The 24462-nt window shown below is 46.5% G+C and overlaps 2 protein-coding genes across 6 annotated transcripts in view; one reads left to right on the forward strand and one right to left on the reverse strand.

The window, feature by feature from the left end:
* CLTRN (collectrin, amino acid transport regulator) overlaps window positions 1–24462 on the reverse strand; it is a 39697-nt gene that overhangs the window by 1741 nt on the left and 13494 nt on the right. For 4 of the 5 annotated variants that reach the window (XM_045994690.1, XM_045994689.1, XM_045994688.1 and 1 more), the window contains 3 exons: window positions 23188–23273; window positions 12074–12187; window positions 6472–6666 (listed from right to left, as the gene is read on the reverse strand). In XM_045994690.1, the coding sequence (XP_045850646.1) occupies window positions 6472–6666; window positions 12074–12187; window positions 23188–23273 (395 nt within the window). Of the gene's footprint in view, window positions 1–4658; window positions 4774–6471; window positions 6667–12073; window positions 12188–23187; window positions 23274–24462 lie in introns of all 5 variants that reach the window. The other variant, XM_045994687.1, reaches the window with a different exon arrangement.
* LOC123934526 (POM121-like protein 2) lies at window positions 12213–14578 on the forward strand. Its single transcript, XM_045994685.1, has one exon. The coding sequence runs from the start codon at window positions 13499–13501 to the stop codon at window positions 14378–14380; it is 882 nt and encodes a 293-aa protein (XP_045850641.1). The 5' UTR covers window positions 12213–13498; the 3' UTR covers window positions 14381–14578.

The following is a 24462-nucleotide window of genomic DNA, read 5'->3' on the forward strand; positions in this document are numbered from 1 at the left end:
ACCTGTGGAGACTTCGGAGAGGCAGACCTGAATGGATCATACCGCCGGATGGTGGGCAGTCCTGCGGTGACCAGGATGGACTCCCACCACTATGGACGTCCCTTAGAACCTTGGTGAGTCTCTGGTGAGTGAACGGGTGGTAAAGATGCCCCAGAGAGGACTGAGGTAGAGTTTCCTATTAGTCCTGCATGAGAGTCCATTTTAATGTGCTTGAAAGAATATGGTGGGAGGGAGAGGAAAGAAAGACCTCTTATTGACACAGGAATGACTGCTATTATAGACAGAGTAACAGAAATAGAAAATCACCACTATAATAATAATTGATTCTAATGAGGCTCATCAATGGATACTCAACCACTGAATAAGAGGTGACTTGGGAACAGGGTATTCAACCGACATTCTATAACCATCAATCATATCACTTCCATTCACAGTACCCAACATTCATTGAATAACTATGTTTTGAGTGACTACTGTGTGTTCAGACACAGTCCTTATCCTAAAGTGAAAAGAAAGGACTTAACAATGGGGGAAAGCTCCAAATTTCACTCATCCTCCCTCCCATTTTTTATGGACTATAAAAAGAAGTGATGATTCAGAAGGAATGAAGCCCCAGTAAAAAATGCGTATTTATAAATTATCATCAAAAAATGTCTAGTTCCTGCAATCTCCCCCACACTCACTCCTCACTGGGCTTGGAGGGAATAAGAATTCTCCCTAACAATAAACAGATTTTAAACAGTCAACTCTTACTCTCAAATTTGCATATGTAAGTATGAAATTCACATCACAAAAATCTTAGTGGATGGGGCATTCTAAAGGAGGTGGTCGTGCAATGGGAGTCTTCGAAATAGACATGGCCATGGCCGTTTGTCAGTTCCCTCAGTTAAGGAAGTGCTTTTATCGAGTTAGATGAAAAATCCCAGGGAGCTGGACACTTGCAGTTCACCGCAAGGAATCTCGCCTTCCACTCCCCGCCATAAAGGAGAACTAATCCATTAGGCCTCACAAAGGAATGGGGAAGAACTAAAAAGAAAGATGTGAACAGACAAAGACAAATTGATCTTCTTGAGAAGAAGGATTTCTCAACCAAAAAGATTCTGGGCAAAACGGCTGTGGAAATGTATCTAATGGAGCTGGGCCGGTGGCGAATGCGGTACATATTGTGCTTCCGTGACCTTGGATCCGGTCGTTCAGAGTCTTGGCCTTGCCGGGCTTCACAAACTGCAGTGTCAGGACCGCGCTGGCTGGACACGATAATCAGCTCACTGGTTATCTAACAGTAATGCAGGGCTTTGTCACGTTTCATAGTACATGCGGTAATAAACTGGTCCACTGCCTCTGCGTTGCTCTTACTAACAATAATAAAACTTAACTATGTTTCTGGATCATTCTGATTTGATGTTCCACTAGAAACGTGAATTCCTTTTCCTGAAAAATAAAATCGAGTGCTGACTTCCACTGTTCTTGCAGTGTACAGTGGTTCAGGAAGAAGATTGTTTTTAAAAAGTAACTAAAATACCTGAAACTAGTTCTTAAAAACCTTGAGGGTAGATACTTCTCATAAATCTAGAGAGAAGAGGGGCAAATGAAGGGACAAAAAAAAAATGCCGGGTGACCCTTGGAGATAAAGGGTGTTGAGGAGCAGGGTTAGGGTTAGGGTTTGCTCATGATAAAGTAGTGGTGGGGCGCCTGGGTGGCTCAGTCGTTAGGCATCTGCCTTCGGCTCAGGCCGTGATCCCAGGGATGCTGGGATCAAGCCCTGTATCGGGTTCCCTCCAGGGAGCCCACTTCTCCCTCTCTGTTGCTCCCCCTGCTTGTTCTCGCTCTCTCTCTCTCTCTCTCCAATAAATAAATAAATAAATAAATAAAATCTTAAAAAAAAATAAAGTAGTGGTGGCTGAAAGCACAAAGAATATGTCTGTTCCCCTTCAAACAAGATAGGACTAAAGAGCCAAGGCCCAGGAATAGCCAGAAAAACAACTAAAGGATAGACAAATATGATTTTGAAACAGAACAGAATTAATTATTGGGGGATTAGAACCATCCTCATAATCAGTATGGATGATTCCTGGGGAAAACGTCAGTGTTACTGGAATGATTTCAGTGGGCATTGCAGTCCAGTCAGATGGGCTTTGGGATCCAGACTACCTGGTTTTGTTTTATTTTAAAGATTTTATTTGACAGACAGAGACTACAAGTAGGCAGAGAGAGAGGGGGGAAGCAGGCTCCCTGCCGAGCAGAAAGCCCGATGCGGGGCTCGATCCCAGGACCCTGGGATCATGACCTGAGCCGAAGGCAGAGGCTTTAGCCCACTGAGCCATCCAGGTGCCCCCAGACTACCTGGTTTTAAAGATGGTTACTACGAACCTTCCGACCATGTGACCATAGACAGGTTGCTTCATGTCTGCCATGTGGTAGTGATAGTAATAATTAGTATCTATTTCATGACGGAAACCAGACTAAGTGCTTTGTGTACATCACCTCATTTAATTCCTATTGCAGTATTATAAAGATTTTATTATTATCCCTGTTTTTTAAGACATTATTTATTTATTTGAGAGAGAGAACACAGAGGGAGAGTGAGAAGGAGAAGCAGACTCCCCGCTGAGCAGAGAGCCCGATTAGAGGCTTGATCTAGAGACCCTGAGATCATGACCTGAGCCAAAGGCAGACACTTAACCAACTGAGCCGCCCACGTGCCCCTTATTATCCCTGTTTTTCAAATGAAGGAGCTAAGACTCAACTATGTAAAGCAGCTTATCTTTAAGAATGGAACAAGACTGGTGAAACCAGTGCACCTAGAACTCCACTTAATCTCCCCAGGCTTCACTCAAAACACACATTTGATTCCTACTGAGTATGTACATTTAAGAACAGCAAAGGAAAACATTAGCTCTAACATTTCTGATTTTACTTATACATCTATTTTTAAGACTACTGACTTAACACTTTTTAAGAATGTGAAATTTCAGTATATTAAAAGTGTTGGCTGAGCCCCATCCCCTTGTGTGAAAAGCAGTCTTTGTAGAAATCTAAATGCATTTCTGTTACTACTGCCCTTATGGGAATAGAAATATAACCAGATATAAACCAAGTGAATCTACGAACGACTCTGCTCTACTGGGAGCATTAGCTAGGGTTATGTCCTGAGTCCTTAATCTGGCGTTGTTACCAAGTGCAAGACTATAATCTCCTTGTAGGCAGGGACCATCCACATTATCTGTGTATGTATCGTCCCTGATAAATACTAGAGCTCCCAAACTGGGCTAGTTTTTGGACAGCTGGTTAACCAGTTCACCTCTATTGTAGTAAACAGCAATCCTAATAAGATCACCTGCTTTTTAAAATAGGGATTTGTGGGACGCCTGGGTGGCTCAGTGGGTTAGCGCCTCTGCCTTCAGCTTAGGTCATGATCCCAGGGTCCTGGGATCGAGCCCCGCATCAGGCTCTCTGCTCAGCGGGGAGCCTGCTTCCTCCTCTCTCTCTGCCTGCCTCTCTGCCTACTTGTGATCTCTCTTCCTCTGTCAAATAAATAAATAAAACCTTTTAAAAAATAAAATAAAGTAGGGATTTGTTAACTAATAAAATCCCAAACAATGAGCCACTGAACTGGAAAACTTTTTACAGCATCCTGGCAATTTCTGGATGAAAATGAGATCCTTTTTTTCAGTATCCCTTAGTCACAGAAATGGGTTAAGCTGATCTTGGATCATAATACTGTTTATTTAGTGCATGCTATATTCTAGGTACTTCATACACATTTATCTCAACCAATCCTCACGGAAGCCCTGTGAGATAGTATCTTCTTACTACAGATGGAGAAATAGTCCCACAGAAACTGGATGACTCGACCAAGGTCATCTGGCTAAAGGGCATAGGTGGTGTTTGAGTTCACCTAGTTTGGCTTCCACTGACTGCATACTTCACAGTGATCAGCTATGAGTAATCAATGTAATGCTGCTACTGACAAAGGTAAAAGAATTGTTAAAGGTTTCCTTGAGAAATGTCCTGAACAGTAGGTTTAAATATGCATATGTCGTCGATGACAGTGGCATTCTTCTCCACGGAAGCAAAACGGTTAACGGAGAGGACCCCCTCCCAGCCTTCTAAACGTAAGATTTTCTATCATGCAAACTATGTTCATTAGTATCTAATGTATGGATTGAACTGTTAAACAAATCTTTGTTTCCTTCAGACTAAAAGCACTGGGGCCAACTTCTGCCTTTTCCATGATTAGAAAGGGCTTTCATCACCATCACCAGGGCTCTCCCCACTCCGGACCGCACCCTCTCCACACCTTCCAAGCAGTACTTTGCCCATGAGAAACCCACCACAGATCGTATCTAACTTACAACACCACCGACCAATTTATCTTCAGAAGGTTGTCGTAACTGTCCTGACTCTATTTGCCAATTAGTGATGCTCTCCAGATTTCTGCAAGAGATGTGTCTATCTGTTTTCCTAGCCTGAACACAAAATGAATTTGCGGAGGCAAGGTTGTGACAACAGCCTCACTCCTCCCAGGCAACAGATTATGATGCTACACACCCAATTATTATATTACCGCAGGACCTGCTCAGCAGGAAAGAGATAGCACGAGCTGGAAGGCCAGCAAATGGCAGGATAATAAAATAACAGTAACAGCTAACACTTACTGAGCGCTCACCGTGGGCCAGGCACCACTCTAAGCACACCACTGCATTAACTCTTTTTATCCCACCAAGTTCATTATTTCCGGTATACCCTGCTGTCACTCCAGCAAAGTCATCTCTGCACAAGCAACAAAGAAAAATTTAACCAACCCGATGCTAGCTAGCACCGCAAACCATACTCTCCTGCGCTTGGGTTCCCTGACTCATTGCCTGTGCCTCCTGATACGCAGAGTTAATGGATTACATACAACAGCAGAATCCAGGATATAAATACTTTGGATCTAAGCAGTATGTCTTATCGTCCGTCCTTCTAACTCCTACAGTATACTGTGCTAGTGAGAAAACTGGGAACCAAGGAGATGAAGTGAATTTACAGAGGTTACGATCGTTAGAAATCCTAGAGTCACAGTATTATAGGATTACATGGAACTTAAATATATCAAACATAAGTAGTCAAATATTCTAAGGGAATCTTTCTTAATATTCAAAAAAAAAAGACTGAAAACAAAACAAACTGACAACTTGTACCACGGTTCTCAGCATTGTATGCCATGCCAAGATGAAGAAAATCAAGCAAGTACAACTTGATTTTAATCTTTGAGTTTTAAGATGGGGACTAGCCATAAATCTCATTTATTCCAGAGCATTTCACTTATCATTTGTGAAAAAAAGTTACAAAGGCCAACATCTGAAATGATTCCTTTCTGCTAGTAACGAGGGTGAGGCATAGGGAAAGTAGTAAACCTCCAGATAAACATTTAGTTGCACCCGCACTTTGCCAAACTCACCCCCCATGTCTGTGTGGGCATCGACCCTTTTGAAAGCCAATGCATGTCCCTGTGATTCCCACTTACCAAAATTATTCTTCCTTGGAATCAGATGAGAAGGTTTTAGAAAAATCAAACTGTCTAATGAAGAGTAAGGACCCTCTCCATTTCCCCTCTGGATCAGAGGTACTTGTAAACAAAATTTTCTCCTTTCTTATCCTCTCCTCCTCTCCTCCTGTTCTCCTACCTTCATAACTTTCCCAGTGGTCTGAAATTCTCCCTTGAAGTAACGGCAATAATTTAGACAGCAAAGTTTGTAGGTGCCCGGGAATCCAGGTAAAGGAACTCCGGGAGTAGCAATCGCCACACTGGAAGCGCTCAAACTAAGTGAATTAGAATAACCCGGATATTCATTAAAATGCATCCCCTTTGCAGATTATAATTTAGAAGGTTTGCAGTAGGGCAAACCTTCATTTTAAACAAGCACTCCAGGTGATTCTGATGCAAGGTATTGATTCAAAGTTCACCTCGAGGAACGTAGTTCTACAGGCACTAGAGGGACAAGCAACAGTTGAAAGGAGGGAAGCAGAGAAGCACAAGAGTATCCGGGACAAGATGGGGGCTGTAGGCACTGGGCCAAGAAAAGGCAAGCCAAGCTGGGGAGGCGTGGAAAGAACCGTGGAACTGCTGGCATTTGCAGATAGAGGACAGTTAAAGATTAACTCTGCCTACCCAAAAAGTCTACTTAGGTTTGTATATCCAACTTACAATAGCATAATACAGATATTAAAATCAATTCTTGATATGAAATATTCATACGGTGTACAAGAAAGAAAAAGATAGTAATGGAAGGAGTCATAGTAAGGGACACTGGACTTTAGAGAGTCTCTAAACACAAGAGCCTAAGTGATATTTTGATAATCACCAATATTTTCAAAGTTTCAGATTTAAGGCATTATCTTCAGCCTGGAGAAAATCCCCTCCTCATTTTTCCAAGTCATAAGGAAATAGGAAAATCCTCCCTAAGTCACTCTGTTTAAGTATCTTACCTTCTACGTTGCCGGATTCCTGATAAAATCAACAGCATGACTGCCACTATGACGATGCAAAATATCACACTGAATATAATAATCCAGATGGGTATGGATGGGTCAGTGGGTGGTGCAAGAGTGGAAGGAATTTTTAAAAATTCCAGGGTCTGGTCATTCAAAAAGAAGGCATTGTTGATCCGGTTCCTATTCATTCTACAATATAACGATGATTAAAAACAAACAAGAGAGAAAAAAAGTTAGAAACAGAAGGTATCGTCCTATCTCTTCATGATTGTAATTATCTCTAGAAACAGAGCATCCCTGTGGCAAGAGACCTCAGGTTGACTAGACAGTCTGACAGAGGGCAGTCATGCTGTGGTACTCTTTTCATAGCAGTGCTGGCTGCTACAGAAAGGCTCGCCTACTGCCCTCCATTGTTGGGAAAGTCCTAGAAGTAACCAGAAGTTCTGAGCTTGAAGCTCTGCCTACCAGGTTTTATTTCCAGAAAGGCAGCCTCTAGACTAAGATGACACAACTCAATTTAAGGTGACTTACACAAATACCAACAGCTGGAAGAGGGAAAGTTGTGTGTAAAAAAGTGGGTGAACCTAAAGATACAGACGTAGTGATCCGAAGGGGCACGTGTACCCGAATGTTTATAGCAGCAATGTCTACAATAGCCAAACTATGGAAAGAACCTAGATGTCCATCAACAGATGAATGGATAAAGAAGATGTGGTATATATACACAATGGAATACTATGCAGCCATCAAAAGAAATGAAATCTTGCCATATGCGACGACGTGGATGGAACTAGAACGTATCATGCTTAGTGAAATAAGTCAATCGGAGAAAGACAACTATCATATGATCTCCCTGATATGAGGACATGGAGAAGCAACATGGGGGGTTAGGGGGATAGGAGAAGAATAAATGAAACAAGATGGGATTGGGAGGGAGACAAACCATAAATGACTCTTAATCTCACAAAACAAACTGGGGGTTGCTGGGGGGAGGTGGGATTGGGAGAGGGGGAGCGGGCTATGGACATTGGGGAGGGGAGGCGAACCATAAGATACTATGGACTCTGAAAAACAACCTGAGGGTTTTGAAGGGTCAGGGGTGGGAGGTTGGGGGAACAGGTGGTGGGTAATAGGGAGGGCACGTTTTGCATGGAGCACTGGGTGTTGTGCAAAAACAATGAATACTGTTATGCTGAAAAAAATAAATAAAATGGAAAAAAAAAAGTGGGTGAAAAACACAAGAAGAAAAGAAAATCAGGAATAAAAAGAACCATGAAGTCAGGAGCAGCTGTAAATCCATCAGTTTGATTTTTTTTTTTCATTAATTCAACAAACATTTGCTGAAAACTTACCAAGTACCAGATACGGTGGTAAGTGCTGGAGATACAAAGTGAAATGAAAATACCAAGGTGCTTACAGTCTAGACCAGTCAAGAAGGATGGCACATCAGTCCCTCCACAATCACAGCACGGTGCAAAATGTTCCATGAAAGACGTTAAGTATGGCCGCCATGGGAGACAGCGGGGGGGCCAAGTACCTCATATCGAGAAGTCAGGGCTGCTTTCCTGAGAAAGCAACTTTGAGCTATGTTTTGAGGAACCCACAGGAATTCTTGAGGCCAGAGTGTGTAGTAAGCACAGAAATGGAGACAATGGCATAATAGCTTTGTTCAGGACTACAAGTTTCATATGAATAAAGTCACTGGTGCTTAAGAAGCCCCAAAATCCAGAAAAAATATCAAGGTAAATGAATTACTCTTCCTGGGGAAAAATCTGCATTTTTGGTGGTGGCAGTGGTTAGGGAGGGGTTGAGAGCACAGAATTATTTGACTGAAACCAAATAAGTGAATTTCTAACTGGAATTTGCAAACTAGATGAGGAGATTTCTTGGGATATTCTCTGGCCTTTACTGAATTCACACTAGACAACTGACTTCATCTACCTCTGGATCAGCAATGGAAAATACATATATGATGTGAGCGTCATGTGTGACTTCAAATACTCTATGAGGTGCATTTTAAGAGAACGTAAAAAAAGGGGGGGGTGAAATTATTTTAATTTTTTTAAGGAGGCTCCACACCCAACATGGGGCTTGAGCTCGTATCCACAAGATCAAGAGTCACATGGTCTACTGACCAAGCCAGCCAGGTACTGTGAAACTATTTTAATAATTTTTTTGCCCAACACATCCAGAAAAATATAATTTCAACCTGTCGTCAATCTTGAGTTGGCTCACATTGTATTTTGTACTCAATCTTTGAAATGTGATGTGTACTTTACACTTAGGGTGTATCTAATCTTGGACTAGCTACGTTTCAAGTACTCAGCAGTCACATATGGGGGATGACTACCATCCTGGACAGTGCAGGTCTTGAACCTGACAGTAATGGCTTGAGAATCTCTGCAGATCAGCATGAGGCTATCAGGAAAGACCTCCTTTAGCAAATAAAAATCTATGTAGAGACATGATTACTCACAAATGTGAAAAAAGAATCCCAGCCAGATAATCTATAGCAGCGGATAATTCCAATGTTATTTTTTATCGTGATACCCGCTAGTTCCATCCATGTTGTTGCAAAGGGCAAGATTTCATTCTTTTTGATGGCTGAGTAATATTCCTGTGTGTGTGTGTGTGTGTGTGTGTGTGTGTGTATGTGTGTGAGATCTGCTGATGAATGTCTGGGCTCTTTCCATATTTTGGGTATTGTCAATTATGGAAAAGTTTCCTTTTTCCAGAACGTATCACTGATAATCTGGGAACACAAAATACAAAATAACAAATAACAAACCCCACTACTAAGGTATGACTCAGAGTAAAATGAGAAGTTGCTCTATATTCTCATTCTAACTACCTGGTTAGTGAACACTTTGCTGTTCTTTTGCCTCTCGGACTGATTAGAAGTTATACGTAACTAATGAATCACTGAACACTACCTCAAAAACTAATGATGTACTATACAGTGGCTAACCGAACATAATAAAAAATAATAAATAACTAGATAGGTACATAGATAGATAGATACAAAGAAAGAGACAGACGTCCTGGGGCACCTGAGTGGCTCAGTTGGTTAAGCGTCTGCCTTCAGCTCAGGTCATGATCCCAGGGTCCTGGGATCGAGCCCCGCAGTGGGCTCCCTGCTCTCCCTCTGTCCCTCCCCTCTTTCTCTCTCTCTCAAACAAATAAATAAAATCCTTACGGAAAAACAATTACTCAGAAGTGATTGGTGTTGACATGAAATGCCACACACGTGCAGGAACGCACTTCACGAAGCAGAGAGGGTTGTGCAAATATGAAGCAGAACTAGCATCACTGTGCCCACCTCCACCAGATTCTTCAGCCTGGAAATTCCTATTACCTGCCCTCTAGCTGCCATCCCCTCGCTTTTCATGCTACCCTTCTTTCTTGGTATTGTTCCCTTTATTTTCATACAATCCTGATGATACCTATCCCTGACATAATTTCTCCTTCTTTCAGCCTTCCCCACCCCCTAAGCAGCTTCTCCTGCAAGGACCTTTGACAGAGGCATTCTGTCGTGGATGTACTCATCTGTGCCCTCCACCTTCACCCCCAACTTCTTCTCACTCTTCGCCCTCACATTAATGGGAGCCTGCTCTCACCGCAGTGCCTTCATTTCCTTGTAGTCCTCCTAGATCATGGAGAGGGCGTGAATAAAATACAGTGAAATACAGTGTTCCTAATTCTCGTGCCCTAAGTGGTGGGTCTTAACAGTATTTTTTAGTGGTGTAAGTACAGGAGCAATGTAGTTCAAACCTTCCTGTTAGAGCAGATGAAATCATATCCCACTAGTATAGATCCTCAAGGCCTTTGCTTCGGCAAGGGAAATGGATGATTGTTCACACAAAAACCTTTGGCATTGATTACATACTATCTTAAATGTTAATATTTTACAGACAGTAAATGAGTTCTGCTAGGTATTTCTTCATGGTAAAGAGAATAATGTGTATTTCGATAACTTGTAAGTCTGTTGTAAGGGGAGTTACTTTGTTTCCTTCTTTCTTTTTCCAGAAATAGTTTATTTTCTGAACTTACTGTTCCAATACACCTTTGCCCAACAGTAGTCATTTTAGGGATGGAAAGTTTACATGCATAAAGTACGCATTGATTAAAGTGAAACCAAACTGCATCCTTCTTTGAAGTCAAGAATACACTTCACTTCTGAAAGATCGCTATGATTACAAGGAGGGGTGGAGAAGAACTGGGGGAAAACTGTGTAAAATCTGAAGTGGGTAAAAAAATATTACTGAGTATCTGGAGAATACACCTTTCTGGACAATTTATACCTTCTATTTGTCTTTGAGTTATTTCGCAAATCTGTAAGTGGTAGAAAACTGACATAATGTAAATGATTCTTGCCCAGAGAAAATCAAGTGAACTGTGTCTGGTGGAATATGATTAATCACTACCTGATGGACAGAATGGTGCACTTTTTTGTAAATAGAAATCACCATTCCTTGATTGCCAAACATGCACGGTTCCTTGAAATCTCCTTTGGTTTTTTGTTTGTTTGTTTTTTAAAGATTTTATTTATTTATTTGTCAGAGAGAACACGAGCTGGGTGAACAGCAGGCAGAGGGAAAGGCAAGCAGAGGGAGAAGCAGGCTCCCCACTGACCATGGAGCCCAATGTGGGACTCGATCCCAGGACCCTGAGATCATGATCTGAGCCGAAGGCAGACGCTTAATGGACTGAGCCACTCAGGCATCCCTTGAAGTCTCCTTTGAACTGCTTTTACCATTTTACTAGTTCCCTCATTAATTAATGAGACAATAAAATCTTTAGTGGCATTTACTTTTAATTCATATGACAGTCACACTCTTACTTTGTTTTGAAAAAAAAATCTTTTAAAGGCAAAGACTGTACATTAACTAAAGAAGCTAAGTCCTTAGAGACCCAAAAAATGAGACCATTTTTATTGTTTAAATAAAAGTCAAGGGTATGACTTGTCCTTTGAAACACCTTATATTTATTAACTCATTTAATCTTCTCAACAACTCTGAGGGAGAGGTACCATAACTATTCCCGTTTTATAGATTATAAGAGGAAAATAAAATGACGGGAAGTAACTTGTCTGTATTCCAGAGACAAAACCTACGAATTTGGGCTCCAGAATCCACGTGATAAACCATCACACAACAGCACCACACCAGGTTTTCTTGCCGAAAGAAGACAGCCCTAAACATTCATAGCTAATATTTAAACCAGGGCTTCTCAGCCACAGCACAATCGGCATTTGTGGTTGAATAATTCTTTGTTCTGAGGAGCCATCCTGTGCATAGCAGGATGTTCGGCATCACCCCTACCTTCCGTCTACTCAACACCCCACGCCCCCCACCTCAATTGTGACAACAAGGATGTCTCCAGACATTGCCAGATGTCTCCTTGGAGGCAAAATTGTCCCTGGATAAGAAACACTGATCCAAACCAATGCTTAAGACAAGCTAACGAAATTAAATCTTTCACATATGAATACATAAATCATTGTGAAACACAGAGAGAATTCTTCAAAATTTATGAAAACTGTCGAATCAATCAACAGGTTGATATGCCAGTAGAAGATACATTTAGTGGTGATTACCTTATGGCTGACTGTATCTCAACAGCAGGAAGGGTGTGATTTTTTGAAGGATCTGTAACCACAAACCAGAATGACACCCGCTGGGTTACATTGCAAAGCAGGACATGGGAAATTCTGCAGATGATGGAGAAAAAAAATACATTATAAGCAAATAGTGACCGATTCCATTAGAACATCCACTCCGGCATAACTACCATCTTAAAAGGTGTCTTAGCTATGAAGTCATTTTTACTGTTTTAAGAAATGCCTTATTAAGAAGAAAATAACACAGGAAATCTCCTTTGTTTCAAACTCAGATAGTTGGGAATCACTCCTTAAATGAGAATCTACCAAAATGAGAAAATAACCAAAGTACACAGTCAAGAGTGTTAAGGATCTCATTCTTCATCACCTGTTAGCTGACAAGCATCCCTGCTTCCCCAACACTGAGCCTCTTTCGAAACCACAGACGCCTCTGGCGTTGCCTCAACCAGCTGTTCTTAGTCTCATTCAGACTGGCACATCTCAGATCCAGACAAATCAGTTGCCACTCCCTGGTCCCATATTGCTTGCTGTGCTGGCCACACCGCCGTCCCTTTCCCACTCCAATACTGGAGCGGACACACTAGGAGACCTCCAAGCTGAAGTGCTATCATCAATTTATCAGCAGTCTTTAAACACTGTTTCTGTAATTATTTGCATTCCAACTGTCAATGGGAATGTGCCACACCACTCTGAGGACATACATTGCCAGGACATATGACAGGAAAGAAATGACATTAGTATTCAGATGGGAAACAATCATATATGAATGTATGAAAGATATAAAGGTTGAAAATTGCAGGAGAGTCCCCATAACTCAATGTTGCCAGGGCTAAAACATAAATCATGAACGCATTCACCGTTTTCGTAGGAGCAAAACTGCAAAAAGTGACATGAGCAACCGTTCTGGAAGATGGAAGCACACATCACCTTTACTAATAAATGTAAATTCCTCTTCCCTTAAAAGAGCATTCAGGTGCCATTTTTACAATAATGAAGAAGGAGAGTGCCATTCTGTCGGTTTTCTGTAGTTTTCAGGACCCGATAGAAATGACTACATTTTCTCCCGCTAAGTGTCAGGTACAAACGCCGAAGCAGCCCTCGTGGCCCCTGTGCCTAGAGCCATGGCCGGGGACCTGCAGTGCGACCTGGAGGGTTCCCTGTCCTCAGCAGCAGGCGCGCCCGGGGCAGTTGCCGCGTCCGCGGGGCCCGGGCCTGGCTGGTGCAGGAGCCCTGTCCAGAAGGTTCCCCGCGTGAGACACCACGTGAGACCCCACGTGCCGTCCTTGCGCCGCGATCTCAACGGTCGCCCCAGCCCTGCGTGTTCTGCGTCCGCAGACATTCGGAGCCCTTGCGGAAGCCGTATTTCGCCCTCCGAGGCCCCGACCCCGCCGCACCGCGACCATGGGCAGCTACCTGAGCAGACACCTGGGCAGATACCTGGGCACAGCCAAGGCCGCGCTGCTACGCCCCGCTTGGGGGCACCGGTACCTGCGGGCCAGGCCCGCCCACCGCCCCCAGGGCCCGGTTCAGAGCCAAGTCATCTCGTTGCACCAGGAGCGCTGGATGCGGAGCCGGACCCGCCTCCCGCTGCCGCCCCACCTGGACCACCCCCGAGTCCAGAGGACGACAGTCCCCAAGGCCCGGAGGAGCTTCCACGGCAAGTCCCCCCTCCGCAGCTTCCTGGGGCTGGATTTCTCTAGCAGTCGCGAGAGTTTCGTGACGCACTGCCTCTGGAAGGCCCAGAACGTCCTGAACGTCTGGAACATGGTGACCGTCAACATCACTCCTCCTGAGGACGGCGGGAGCCCCAGCAGCCGCCCAGCCACCCAGGAGCCGCCGCAGTCCTGCGCCAAGGAGATCCGGCCGAGGGCTCGCAGCCCGGGCCAGAGAGGGAAAAGGAGGAGCCGCAGACGTCTCCGGTTCGAAGGCCCCCCGGCCAAGAGAAGGAGGCAGAGCCCAGGGGCCAGGCCATCCGCCTTCCGGCCTGTGTGGAAGGATGGCCTGGTCCCTTCCTTCGTGCCCAGGCCTGGGCCTCTGAGAAGAGGCCTCTTCTCCTGGCATCCCGGCGACGGAGAGGACACCCGGCCCGGGCCCGACCTGCTGCCAGGACACCATCAGGCCACAGGAGAGTCATCGGGCCTCGTCCTGAGATCAGATGAGCATGCCCCAGGGCCTGGGCCCTCCCGCATCCTGGCGTCCCCCTGGTATCCTGAGCCACCTCCAGAGACTCAAACCAGCAGTCCTTTCACCACGCTGACCCGCGCTCTACCCCCGCATGAGTGACTGTCCCCGGCAGCCAGCCCTCACCACCTGGGCAGGCAGCTCCGCCCAGGCCCCAGACCCACCTCCCTTGAGCCCACAGGGCTGCGATCCAACCTCCCCTTCCTCCTGCCCTCCCCCCTGCCCACCTTCTCCCTGGAGACACACTTAGCAGGAAGGCCTGCTTCTCCCCGTTTCCCAGTGTCTTGAGTGAAAGCAGCGTTCTTGTGTTAGTAACAATAATAAAGGTGCGTTATACTATGAGTGTCATCTTTCTCTCAAAGGGACATACACAAGGATTTTGTCTACACCGAGAATTCTCTGTCTTGGCACTGTTAACACTTGGGGCCAGGTAATTCTTTCCTGGTCCTTGGGTGCTGTCCTCTGCATCGTAGGGTTTTAGCACAATCCCTGGCCTCTGTCTTCTAGGGGCCAGCCGGCAGCACACCCACATTGTGAAAATACAAAAATATTTCCCAACATTGCCATATATTGGCCGGGGGGACGTTGGGGGGGGGGGTGGGAGGGTGGCAGGTGTGGTGGGGAGTGGAAGGGGGTGGTGAGGGGGTGGGAGGGTGGCAGGGGGCAGTGGGGGGTGGGAGGGGGGTGGGGGGAGCAGTTTAAAAAAAAAGCCCACACTGGTGGAAAAACTGAGGGACAGTGACCTCTGCTGGCAGAAACAGTCAAGCTTGATCTTTTTAAAAATAAGCTACTTGTTGGCAAAACTGAAAATGCTAAATACTCGGAAGTGCTGGTAAAGATGCTGAGAACTGGAGCTCCAGGCGGCGCTGAGTGCGAATGTGTAGCAGCGCTTGGAAGTGCTGTCCGGAGCGGAGCGTGACCATGAGAAACTCCCCTACACGCTGTGTCCACACACATGCCACACACAGACACGCCACACACACATACCCCCATGTACAAACACACACAGAGCACACACATACCCCCCACATACAAACACACACACCACACACACATACACCACATACCACACACATACCCTCCCACGTACACAACACATGCACCATACCCACACACACCACATACACACTCCCACACACATCCCCTACACACACCACATATCCCACACACCCACCATACACACACCCTCCCACACACATACACTCACAGACACCAACCAACCACAGACCCATCACACAGACACCCACACACACCACACACACACACCCTACACACACCACACATACCCACAAAACACACACCCACAACACACATACCCCAAACACACACACATACCACCCATACCACACACACACCCTCACACATAACACACATCCCCACCCACACACACACCATACACACCCCACACACACCCACCACCTACACCCGCACTAACACCACACACACACATACCACACATAACCCCACACACATACCCCACCCAAATATCACATACACACTCCCTACACACATCAAACACACTACACACAACCACACACACAACATCCCCACCCACATACACACCCCACACAACTCCCACACCCACCCACACCCCCACTAACACACGACACACACCACAACCCACACACACACACACAGAGCAGTGAGGATGTTCTTCCCAGCCCTCCATCAGAACAGAGAAGCCGAACAACCTAAATGCTCCCTCACAGGGGACGGCTAAAGTAAACATACTATGCGCTGCAAGGAAATACTGTCCCACAAACCGAAGGAAGGACATAGCCCAAGGATTCTCCGCTCTTGGGCTACTGGGCCACGCAGGTCTCTGCATCGCGGGATGCTGAGCGCCACACCTGGCCCCGTCGCCCAGGCAGCAGCAGGACCACTCCAGCGGTGACAGTCGCACGCATCTCCAGACATTGCCAAATATCCCCAGAGGGACCGCCATCACCCCCAGTTGGAAAGCACTGAACTAGAGCTCCGCGTTTTTGACAACAGGTTACATCTCTAAAGGAAACTGCTGAATGAAAAAGCCGGGGAGTGGTATAGTACGCGCGGCACACGCCGTTTACAGAATTTAAACAAATGCAAAGTAACGTTGCTGGGGGAAGTCAGGAACCGTGTTAAGAGGTCTTCTGGACACTTTCCCTGCCTCGTTCTTTCCATCTAAAGCCTCTTTAAGTACTGTTCAGACATGAATTTCACAGCATCCACCTTTAGAGAGTCAGGGAATAAACAAAGTCTCCTCTCCCGTGCAGCTTGCGTTCTAAGGGGGCGCAGGCAGAAGATAAGCAAGGAAATGGACACACTCGCCGGTGCAGAGAAGCTCCATAAGGAAAAATAAAGAAGGACTAGGGACGCATATGAATCCACCAACGCAACTGTGACCCTACGTACTTTCCCGTGTCCCCATCACCATGCAACTACACCATCCTTGACGACGAATTCAAGTTCTTTACCTGGGGTTTCCGTTGGGGGCAATGCCCACTTTCATGTAGCACCTCAGCGAAGAGATTGAAAATGTCTGATCTACCTAGACGTGAAGATTACTAGAAGGTTCAAACGGTCCCTGTAAATACTGAAGTCAACATTTTCAATGCTGACAGTTACTGTTAGATACAAAATGTCTTGGACTGAACCGCTAGACGTCAAGTTCGTGTTTCGAGGGTTACCACCTGCCATTTGCTGGGCTTGAGACGAGGCATTTCACTCTACAGCGCTTGCTAGAAAGGGCTGGAGATCTTAGTGTGTCCACGCGGGTACCGGTATATAGAGGTCGGTCTGATGGAATTACCGGAATTCATCTCAATAATCATTCTGTCCAACTCTTTTACAAAGTACTAATATTTATACATGTTCAAACGGCTTCTCGAGCAAAGCCCTGAAAAGGTAAAAATGTCCGCTCCGTTTCCTCAAGTGTAGAAAGCCCCGGTTTTACACTAGGCCTCTGCGATTTGCTCCACCGCCGTCTCTCCTCGGTGGCGCCAGACAGGGCCAGCGGCATCCAAGGGGAGGTAAGAATCAGGCTCTTGTTTCTGGAAACCAAAGGACTAAAGAGGAGCTGCGCTGCTGTTTTACAAGCACAAGACCGTTAATCCCCTTACCCTGGACAAAACAGCACTTTGTTCCTTTTCAGATCACAAGACTTATTCCTGGATAATTAAGCCAGGAAGAAATCCATTCCGTGCCCTACACCATGAAATTCAGAAGGAAAAGGCCACGCCCGAGTCAGACTTCTCCCTCTCGTGCTAAAAGTGACAAATTACCCTAAAAGCCAACACGTGACAAACGAGGCAGTACATTTCCCAACTTACTTGGAAGGAGACTCGAGTGTCACCTTCGGTTACATTTCCTAGAAACTACCTTCAACAGTTACAAATTTCTCTGAAACTGTTTTACTAAATCTGGCCTAAACCTTCTCGTAACAACTTAAAAACACCTCGCTGCCATCTCCAAATTCACAAGAAATCTTCACATAACTTGACCTAAGGAAACCAGAACTTTCTGTCCTTGCCATTTTCCCATACATCTTCCATTCTGCTTTTAAGAAAACCCGGGGGCGGGGTGGGTTCCTAGGTGGGTCAGTCAGTTAAGCGACCATCTCTTGATTTCAGGTCATGTCATGATCTCAGGGTCACAAGATGGAGCCGCACATTGGGCTCCTCGCTTGGCCCAGAGTCTGCTTGAGATTTTATTCTCCTCGTCCTTCTGCCCCTCGTCACGCTTGCTCTGTCTCTCTCTCTGAAATAGATAAATTAGTCTTAAAACAAAAACAAACAGAATAAGGAACATCCAGGAAGCAGGACGCAAACCACTTGATAGCAGGACTTCTGTAAGGACCTCGAAGGCATTTAGTCCGGTTCCTCCGCCTTCCTATCACGTCTCCAGGCCCCGCTTCCTCCGCGGGCGCTGCGCCCAGTGACACCTGGTTTTACCCACATCTCGGTGACAGGGCCGAGCCCGCAGGCGGCTGCGGCACAGGGTCCCCCGTTCTGTGGGGGCAGCTGCAGCCACGCCGGCGCACGGGCTGCCTCGGCCGACCGCGGCACACAGAGAGGCTCTGTCCTCACGCGCTTGCCTCCGGCTGCTCTGTCCGCTTTCTCCATCGGTCCCTGACAGCGGCTCAGACGAACCATGCAGCTTTCCCGTCACTTCTGCTTATGACAGAGCTCGGGGCGGTCGAATCCGAACTCGGATCCAAACCGCCTTCCCGCCTCGGACACAGCCGCTCTCCCTCCCGCAGCCCCACTGCCCTCCTGTCCCCGCGCCACCCCACCCCACGCGTCTCCCCATCTGTCCCCCCACCCACGTCATTCTGGCTCCTGTAGGGACGGAAAGGAGAACGGAGAGGGCTGGGGCATCTACCGAAGGGAACAGCAGGGCTCTTTTTCCTTCGCCAGGGTCCTTCGTGGGTGCCCCAGGCTGCTCCGCCGTCCGGGCTCCTCTCCTCTGCTGTGGTGGGCGCCCTCAGGTTCCCCACTCAGGGGGCCTCGGGGGCGCCCAGTGCGCTCTGGCCAACGTCCTCCAGCCCACCCGGTGCTGAGCCTCCGGCGGGCCCATCCAGCCTCACCGTCCTGCTCTCCTGGCCCCGCCGGGGGTCCCCGGCCCCGAAGGCAGGGAGTCCCCCCAGTTCCCTCCAGCAGCCGCCGCCGGCTCCCCGGGATACAGCGGGGGCAGGCCGCTCGCAGAGCCGTCCTCTCGCCCAGTCCCCGGAGCCGGAGTCAGCCTTCCCGCTTTGGACTTCTCCAGCCCCAAGGCAGGCCCCGTGTCTGTTCCGCTGCACACCCTCTGGGACGGGGCTCCCTGGCGTGCACAGCGAGGGAATGACATGCCCGTGTCTCATCTACAGACAGCGTGATGCTCTGAGCAGTTCGAGGCCTGCCTTGAGGTAGACCATACCCGAGCAAAAGTGTCACTCAGAGCACATAATCGCTCGTGCGGCGTGGGCAGCAACTCATCCGAACGGCCCGGCTGTGGGCACCCCTCCAGGCCGCACGTGCCTATGCGCTGGCACCTGTTCCCGCCCGGCCCTGTCCTCCGGGAAAGGGACAGGAAATGCCATAGCGCTCTCCGCCTGCCCAGACTCCCTGCCTCTCCGGCCCCCTGGCTTTCTCTCCCACTGCCTGCTGGCTGAGGGGGACTGGACCCATCCCGCTGCCTGTCAGTCCTGTGCGCACGCAGCCAGGACCCATCTCTCTAGCAGGACCACCCTCTTGTGTTGTCAGTCGAGGTTGCAGTGGATCAAGGCTCTGCCAGCCATGGTGGCCAAGTACGCAAAAGCTCCTCGGGACCTCCTGAGCTTGCGTCACTGGAGGCCGCCAGGCTTGATGTAAGAGACGGTAGTAAAGACTGGGTAAAGGGGTATGAAAACTAGAGTTTTCGTTATTCTGATTCTGAGTTGATTATCCTTAGTGCATTACTTTGCACATTTTCCATTCTGTCCGTCTCAGTAACTTCTAGTTTTCTGCAATATTCATAAAATAAGCCACGAGGAGAAAGCAGGAAACAGTGATGTTCCAGATCGGGATCCCTGAAGCCATTCGGGAAACCGCTACTTGCCTCGGGTCAGCCCACTAGGGCTGCTCCAACAAACACCCCAGACCGGGCAGCTTAAACAACAGATAATTATTGTCTCTCGGTCCGGAGGCCACAAGCCCAGGATCACGGGGTGCTCAGGGTCAATTTCTTCTGAGGCTCCTTTCTTTGGCTTGTGGATGGCTTTCTCTCCTGTCTCACCCGGGTTTCCATCTGTGCACACCTGTGCCCTCATCTCTTCTTGTAAGGACGCCATTCCTACTGGACCAAAGCCCACCTCTGTGACCTCATCGTCCATTCATCACCTCGTCAACGACCCTATCTCCAAATACATCCCCATTCTGAGCTACTAGGGCTGCAGACTCAATCATAAGCATTTTGAGGGGATGCAGTTCGTCCAAGAGCCGCTACCCCCCAGCATTTATTTTGTCCCGCCCTGGCACCAGAAGGCCTTTCTAAGGCAGAAGAGTTAAAACCTGAGCCGGCTGCCAAGCCACTGGCATCTTCTGTCCACCCACCCACTGGAGAGAGGCGGCCTCTGCAAAGTTTTTCTCAATCCCATTTTGCATTCTGGGGGGCCCTTTCCCACAGGGGAAGCCTGTTCATGTAAGGATGCAGCTTTCTTCGTGGCAGCACGTGGAGAATGAGCTCAGCAAGTGAATTGCATTTTAAAGACACCCTGATTCATCAGGCAGCCCTCATCACTCTGCCCCCCGACAGCAGTATTGCTGGCACTCATACTGCCTGTGGCCTTACAGAAACGTCTGCTGACCCTTGATGGAGCTTTGCACTTTTTGACTTTCAGTGGGCATTGGCAATGACGCCTTCTCCATATCACGTACAAGTGAAACACATCTGCCAAGTAAACAAGATCAGATATTCACAAATGTACACAATGCTCCAAGTTAAAAAAAAAAATGCAAACGTGAATTCCTCAAAATTCATCTAAACTGCTACATGTTTAAATTAACTTTTCCTAAGAATGGAAACATCTGATTTAACATAGCCATTAACAAGGTTCAATGCAGGCACCCAGAGGAAGAAACAGTATGACCAACAGAGCAATGTGTAAACCTGGAGATGAGAAGAGTAGGAGATAAACAGACTATCTGGGGTGCGGCTGCATTGTAAGATGACAAGACGGCTCTTTTTTCCTTAAATTTTTCCTTTTCAATTTTTTGCAAAGCAATAACCTAATTTTTTTTTAAGATTTTATTTATTTATTTGACAGAGACACAATGAGAGAGGGAACAGAAGCAGAGGAAATGGGAGAGGGAGAAGCAGGCTTCCTGCTGAGCAGGGAGCCCAATGCAGGCCTTGATCCCAGGACTCCGGGATCATGACCTGAGCCAAAGGCAGACGCTTAACGACTGAGCCACCCAGGTACCCCGAACCACCTAATTTTTTTGAGAAAAGTTGTAATGTAGTTGTGGAAAGAATGGGCAGTTTAAAAGGCATATGACAGGCACAATTAGGTTTTTTTCTAAAACTCTATAAAACAGGAACAGAATTCACTTCGGACACAATTTCGTTTTACTATATAACTCCTTCTTTTAATTTTTTTGAATCATGTGACTATATTACCTATTTTGAAATATATCATATGCTTATTTTGCTTCCCCAAATGCCACTCTTTTGTTTCATTCTTTACATTCACAGCCCAAGCCTCATATTGTGGGTTTGAGGGAGGTCGATAAATAGTGATCCTCTTTGTCAGGTTCTGAATCCTTACAGAGTTAAGACAAAAGAATGAAGCAAGGGCGCCTGGGTGGCTCAGTGGGTTAAAGCCTCTGCCTTCAGCTCAGGTCATGATCTCAGGGTCCTGGGATTGAGTCCCACATCGGGCTCTCTGCTCCGCGGGGAGCCTGCTTCCTCCTCTCTCTCTGCCTGCCTCTGCCTACTTGTGATCTCTCTCTCTCTGTCAAGTAAATAAATAAAATCTTAAAAAAAAAAAAAAGAAAAGAATGAAGCAGATAGGATACTGAAAAGGCCAGGGTGGAAGACTTAACACTAGTCAGCAGGTGAGTTTTCTTCCTAATCACAAAACTCCTGAAAGGAAGCAATTCATCGACAGTGTCCGGGTAGAGCTGAGCTGGGGCATCTATCGCACATGCCGGAGTAACATGCACGATACTGAACAGCTATATGCTATGGCACCGACCAACGGAAACGGTCCTCCTCTGTAGCACACCCAGCCTTACAGCTGCATGGGCCTGTCCCTGCACGGACTGTTCTGCACTTAGTGTAGGGAGTAGCACAGATTAACGCCTGCTGTCTGCGGGCACAGAAGGGAACCCAGGGAGAGCTTCTCCTTCCAGCTCACCAATCATCAGCCATTTCTCCTCTCAAGGGGAAGAAGGACAGAGGGAATAGACAGAAACCAGAAGTGGTACCAGAATCACAAACAGAGATAGAAGGAAACATGCCAAATAGAGACCAGGCCTCTGGAAGAACAGAAAAAAATGTGAAACTGTGAAAAGTTTGTACTAAAGCTTCTAAGAAAATAACCAAGGTACTATGATAGATGCCAACAGTGGGATGAACCTATACAGGTGTATTTCCAAGATGAGTGCTGTGGACTGACTTGTTCCCCCTCCCCCAAATTCCTATGTTGAAGCCCTAACCCCACCCCACCCCGTGCTCCCGGAACTGTACGTGGAGAGAGGGCCGTTGAAGAGATAATTACAGTTAAATGTCATCATAACGGTGGAGTCCTCATGGGATTAGTGTCCTCATTCGAAGAGACACTGGAGAGCTCACTCTCTCTTCCCTCCATGCTCCCCCAACAAAGAAGAGGTCATGTGAGAGCACAGTTCTAGTGGTGTCTGCAAGGCAAGAGAAAAAGCCTCAGAAAGAAATCTACCTTGCCTGAGCACCGGGATCTTGGCCTTGGAGCCTCTGGAACTGTGAGGAATGGTGTCTGTTACTTAAGCCACCCAGCGTGTGGCATTTTGTTACCGTAGCACTCCTAGCAAACTAATACAATGAGAGCAGAATTCTTTTCTCCTTTCCTTTCCTTTTTACTTTCCCTTCATCTCTTCACCCCTTCCTTCCTTCCTCCTCCCTCCCCTCCTTCCTTCTTTCTTTCTACCTATCTACAGGAGACGCTACATGTATACAACAGGAATGTAGAACAAGCTTATGACATGTGACCACATATACAAATTTTTATCATCATACTGCCTACTGAACAAAGAGCACTGTTGGAATGTGGTATAGACTGCAAGGTGAACCAGATTACAAAAGTTTTTTTAAATGTTACAATGTGGATCCTTTCCAAAAATTAGGTTAATTATTTTTAAGATAGAATTTTGAATTAATGCATGTCTCAAATATCACTGCAAATAACCAATTAAGATTTTTTACTATTTACTTACTCTGTTGTTTCTCTGTTGGGAACCTTCCTCATGGAGAAAGCCACCATTGCTTTGAAAAGATATTCCTCATTTGTATCCCAGGCATACTAAAAGAGAAGTAAAACAGAAAATGTAAAAGGCTTAGGATAAAAAAAATGGTCCCGTTGGAATCTAACTGTGACCACAGTGGCGGTGTTAATCAGTGCCTGTCCTTCTCTCTCTCTCTCTTTCTCATCTTTCTCACACACTAAAGACCAGAAGCCAAGATAAATCATGTCACGATAATGTTCAGGATGAGCTTTCTTGGACATTGTGTCATTCCAAGTGTGGTGCACTTTCCATCGCATTATCTTCTTCAAAATCTGCAGTGTTAGTAGCCAGTCAACAAATAGTGCATTTGGACGTCGTATTCTGGACACATACAGTCAGTTCCCTTCCTCCCTCACTCTCTTTCCTCATAAATGGATTACCTCTCTCAGTTGCCTTTCCTTTACTAACACAGGTACAATTTTTCTTTCCATTTTCTTAGCTGGAAACTTGAGTGTGTGCATATTATGGATTGAATTGTGCCCCCCCCCCAATTTATATGTTGAAGTCCAAACCCCTAATACCTTACAATGTAACATTATTTGGAAACAGTGTCTTTACAGAGGTGATTAAGTTTAAATGAGGTCATTAGGGTAGACCCTAATCCAGTATGGACTGGTGTCCTTCCAAGAAGAGGAAACTCGGACACAGCCACATATAGAGGGAAGACAATGTGAAGATACAGAGAGAAGACAGTCATCTACAAGCCAAAGTGAGAGGCCTGGAATAGATCTTTCCTTTACACACCTCAGAAGGAACCAACCCTGCTGATACTCTGAGCTTGGACTGCCAGCCCCCAGAACTAAGATAAAATATATGTCTAGGGGCACCTGAGTGGCTCAGTGGGTTAATGCCTCTGCCTTCGGCTCGGGTCATGATCTCGGGGTCTTGGGATCGAGCCCCACATCGGGCTCTCTGCTCCACAGGGAGCCTGCTTCCCCCTCTCTCTCTGCCTGCCTCTCTGCCTACTTGTGATCTCTGTCTGTCAAATAAATAAATAAAATTTAAAAAAAATACATGTCTATTGTTTAAGCCCCCCAAGTCATGGTACTTTATGACAGCAGCCCTAGCTAACTAATGTGGCTGACTACATATTTTAGGCACGTAATCACGTGGAACTGGAGAAAGTCACACAACAGGGTTGTTTAACTCTAAGTTGATAATAACCTACTCCCCATTTGCCCAGGAATCCCTCAGGTCTCCATCATT

This window comes from Meles meles, chromosome X, assembly GCF_922984935.1.
Source record: "Meles meles chromosome X, mMelMel3.1 paternal haplotype, whole genome shotgun sequence".
NCBI lineage: Eukaryota > Metazoa > Chordata > Mammalia > Carnivora > Mustelidae > Meles > Meles meles.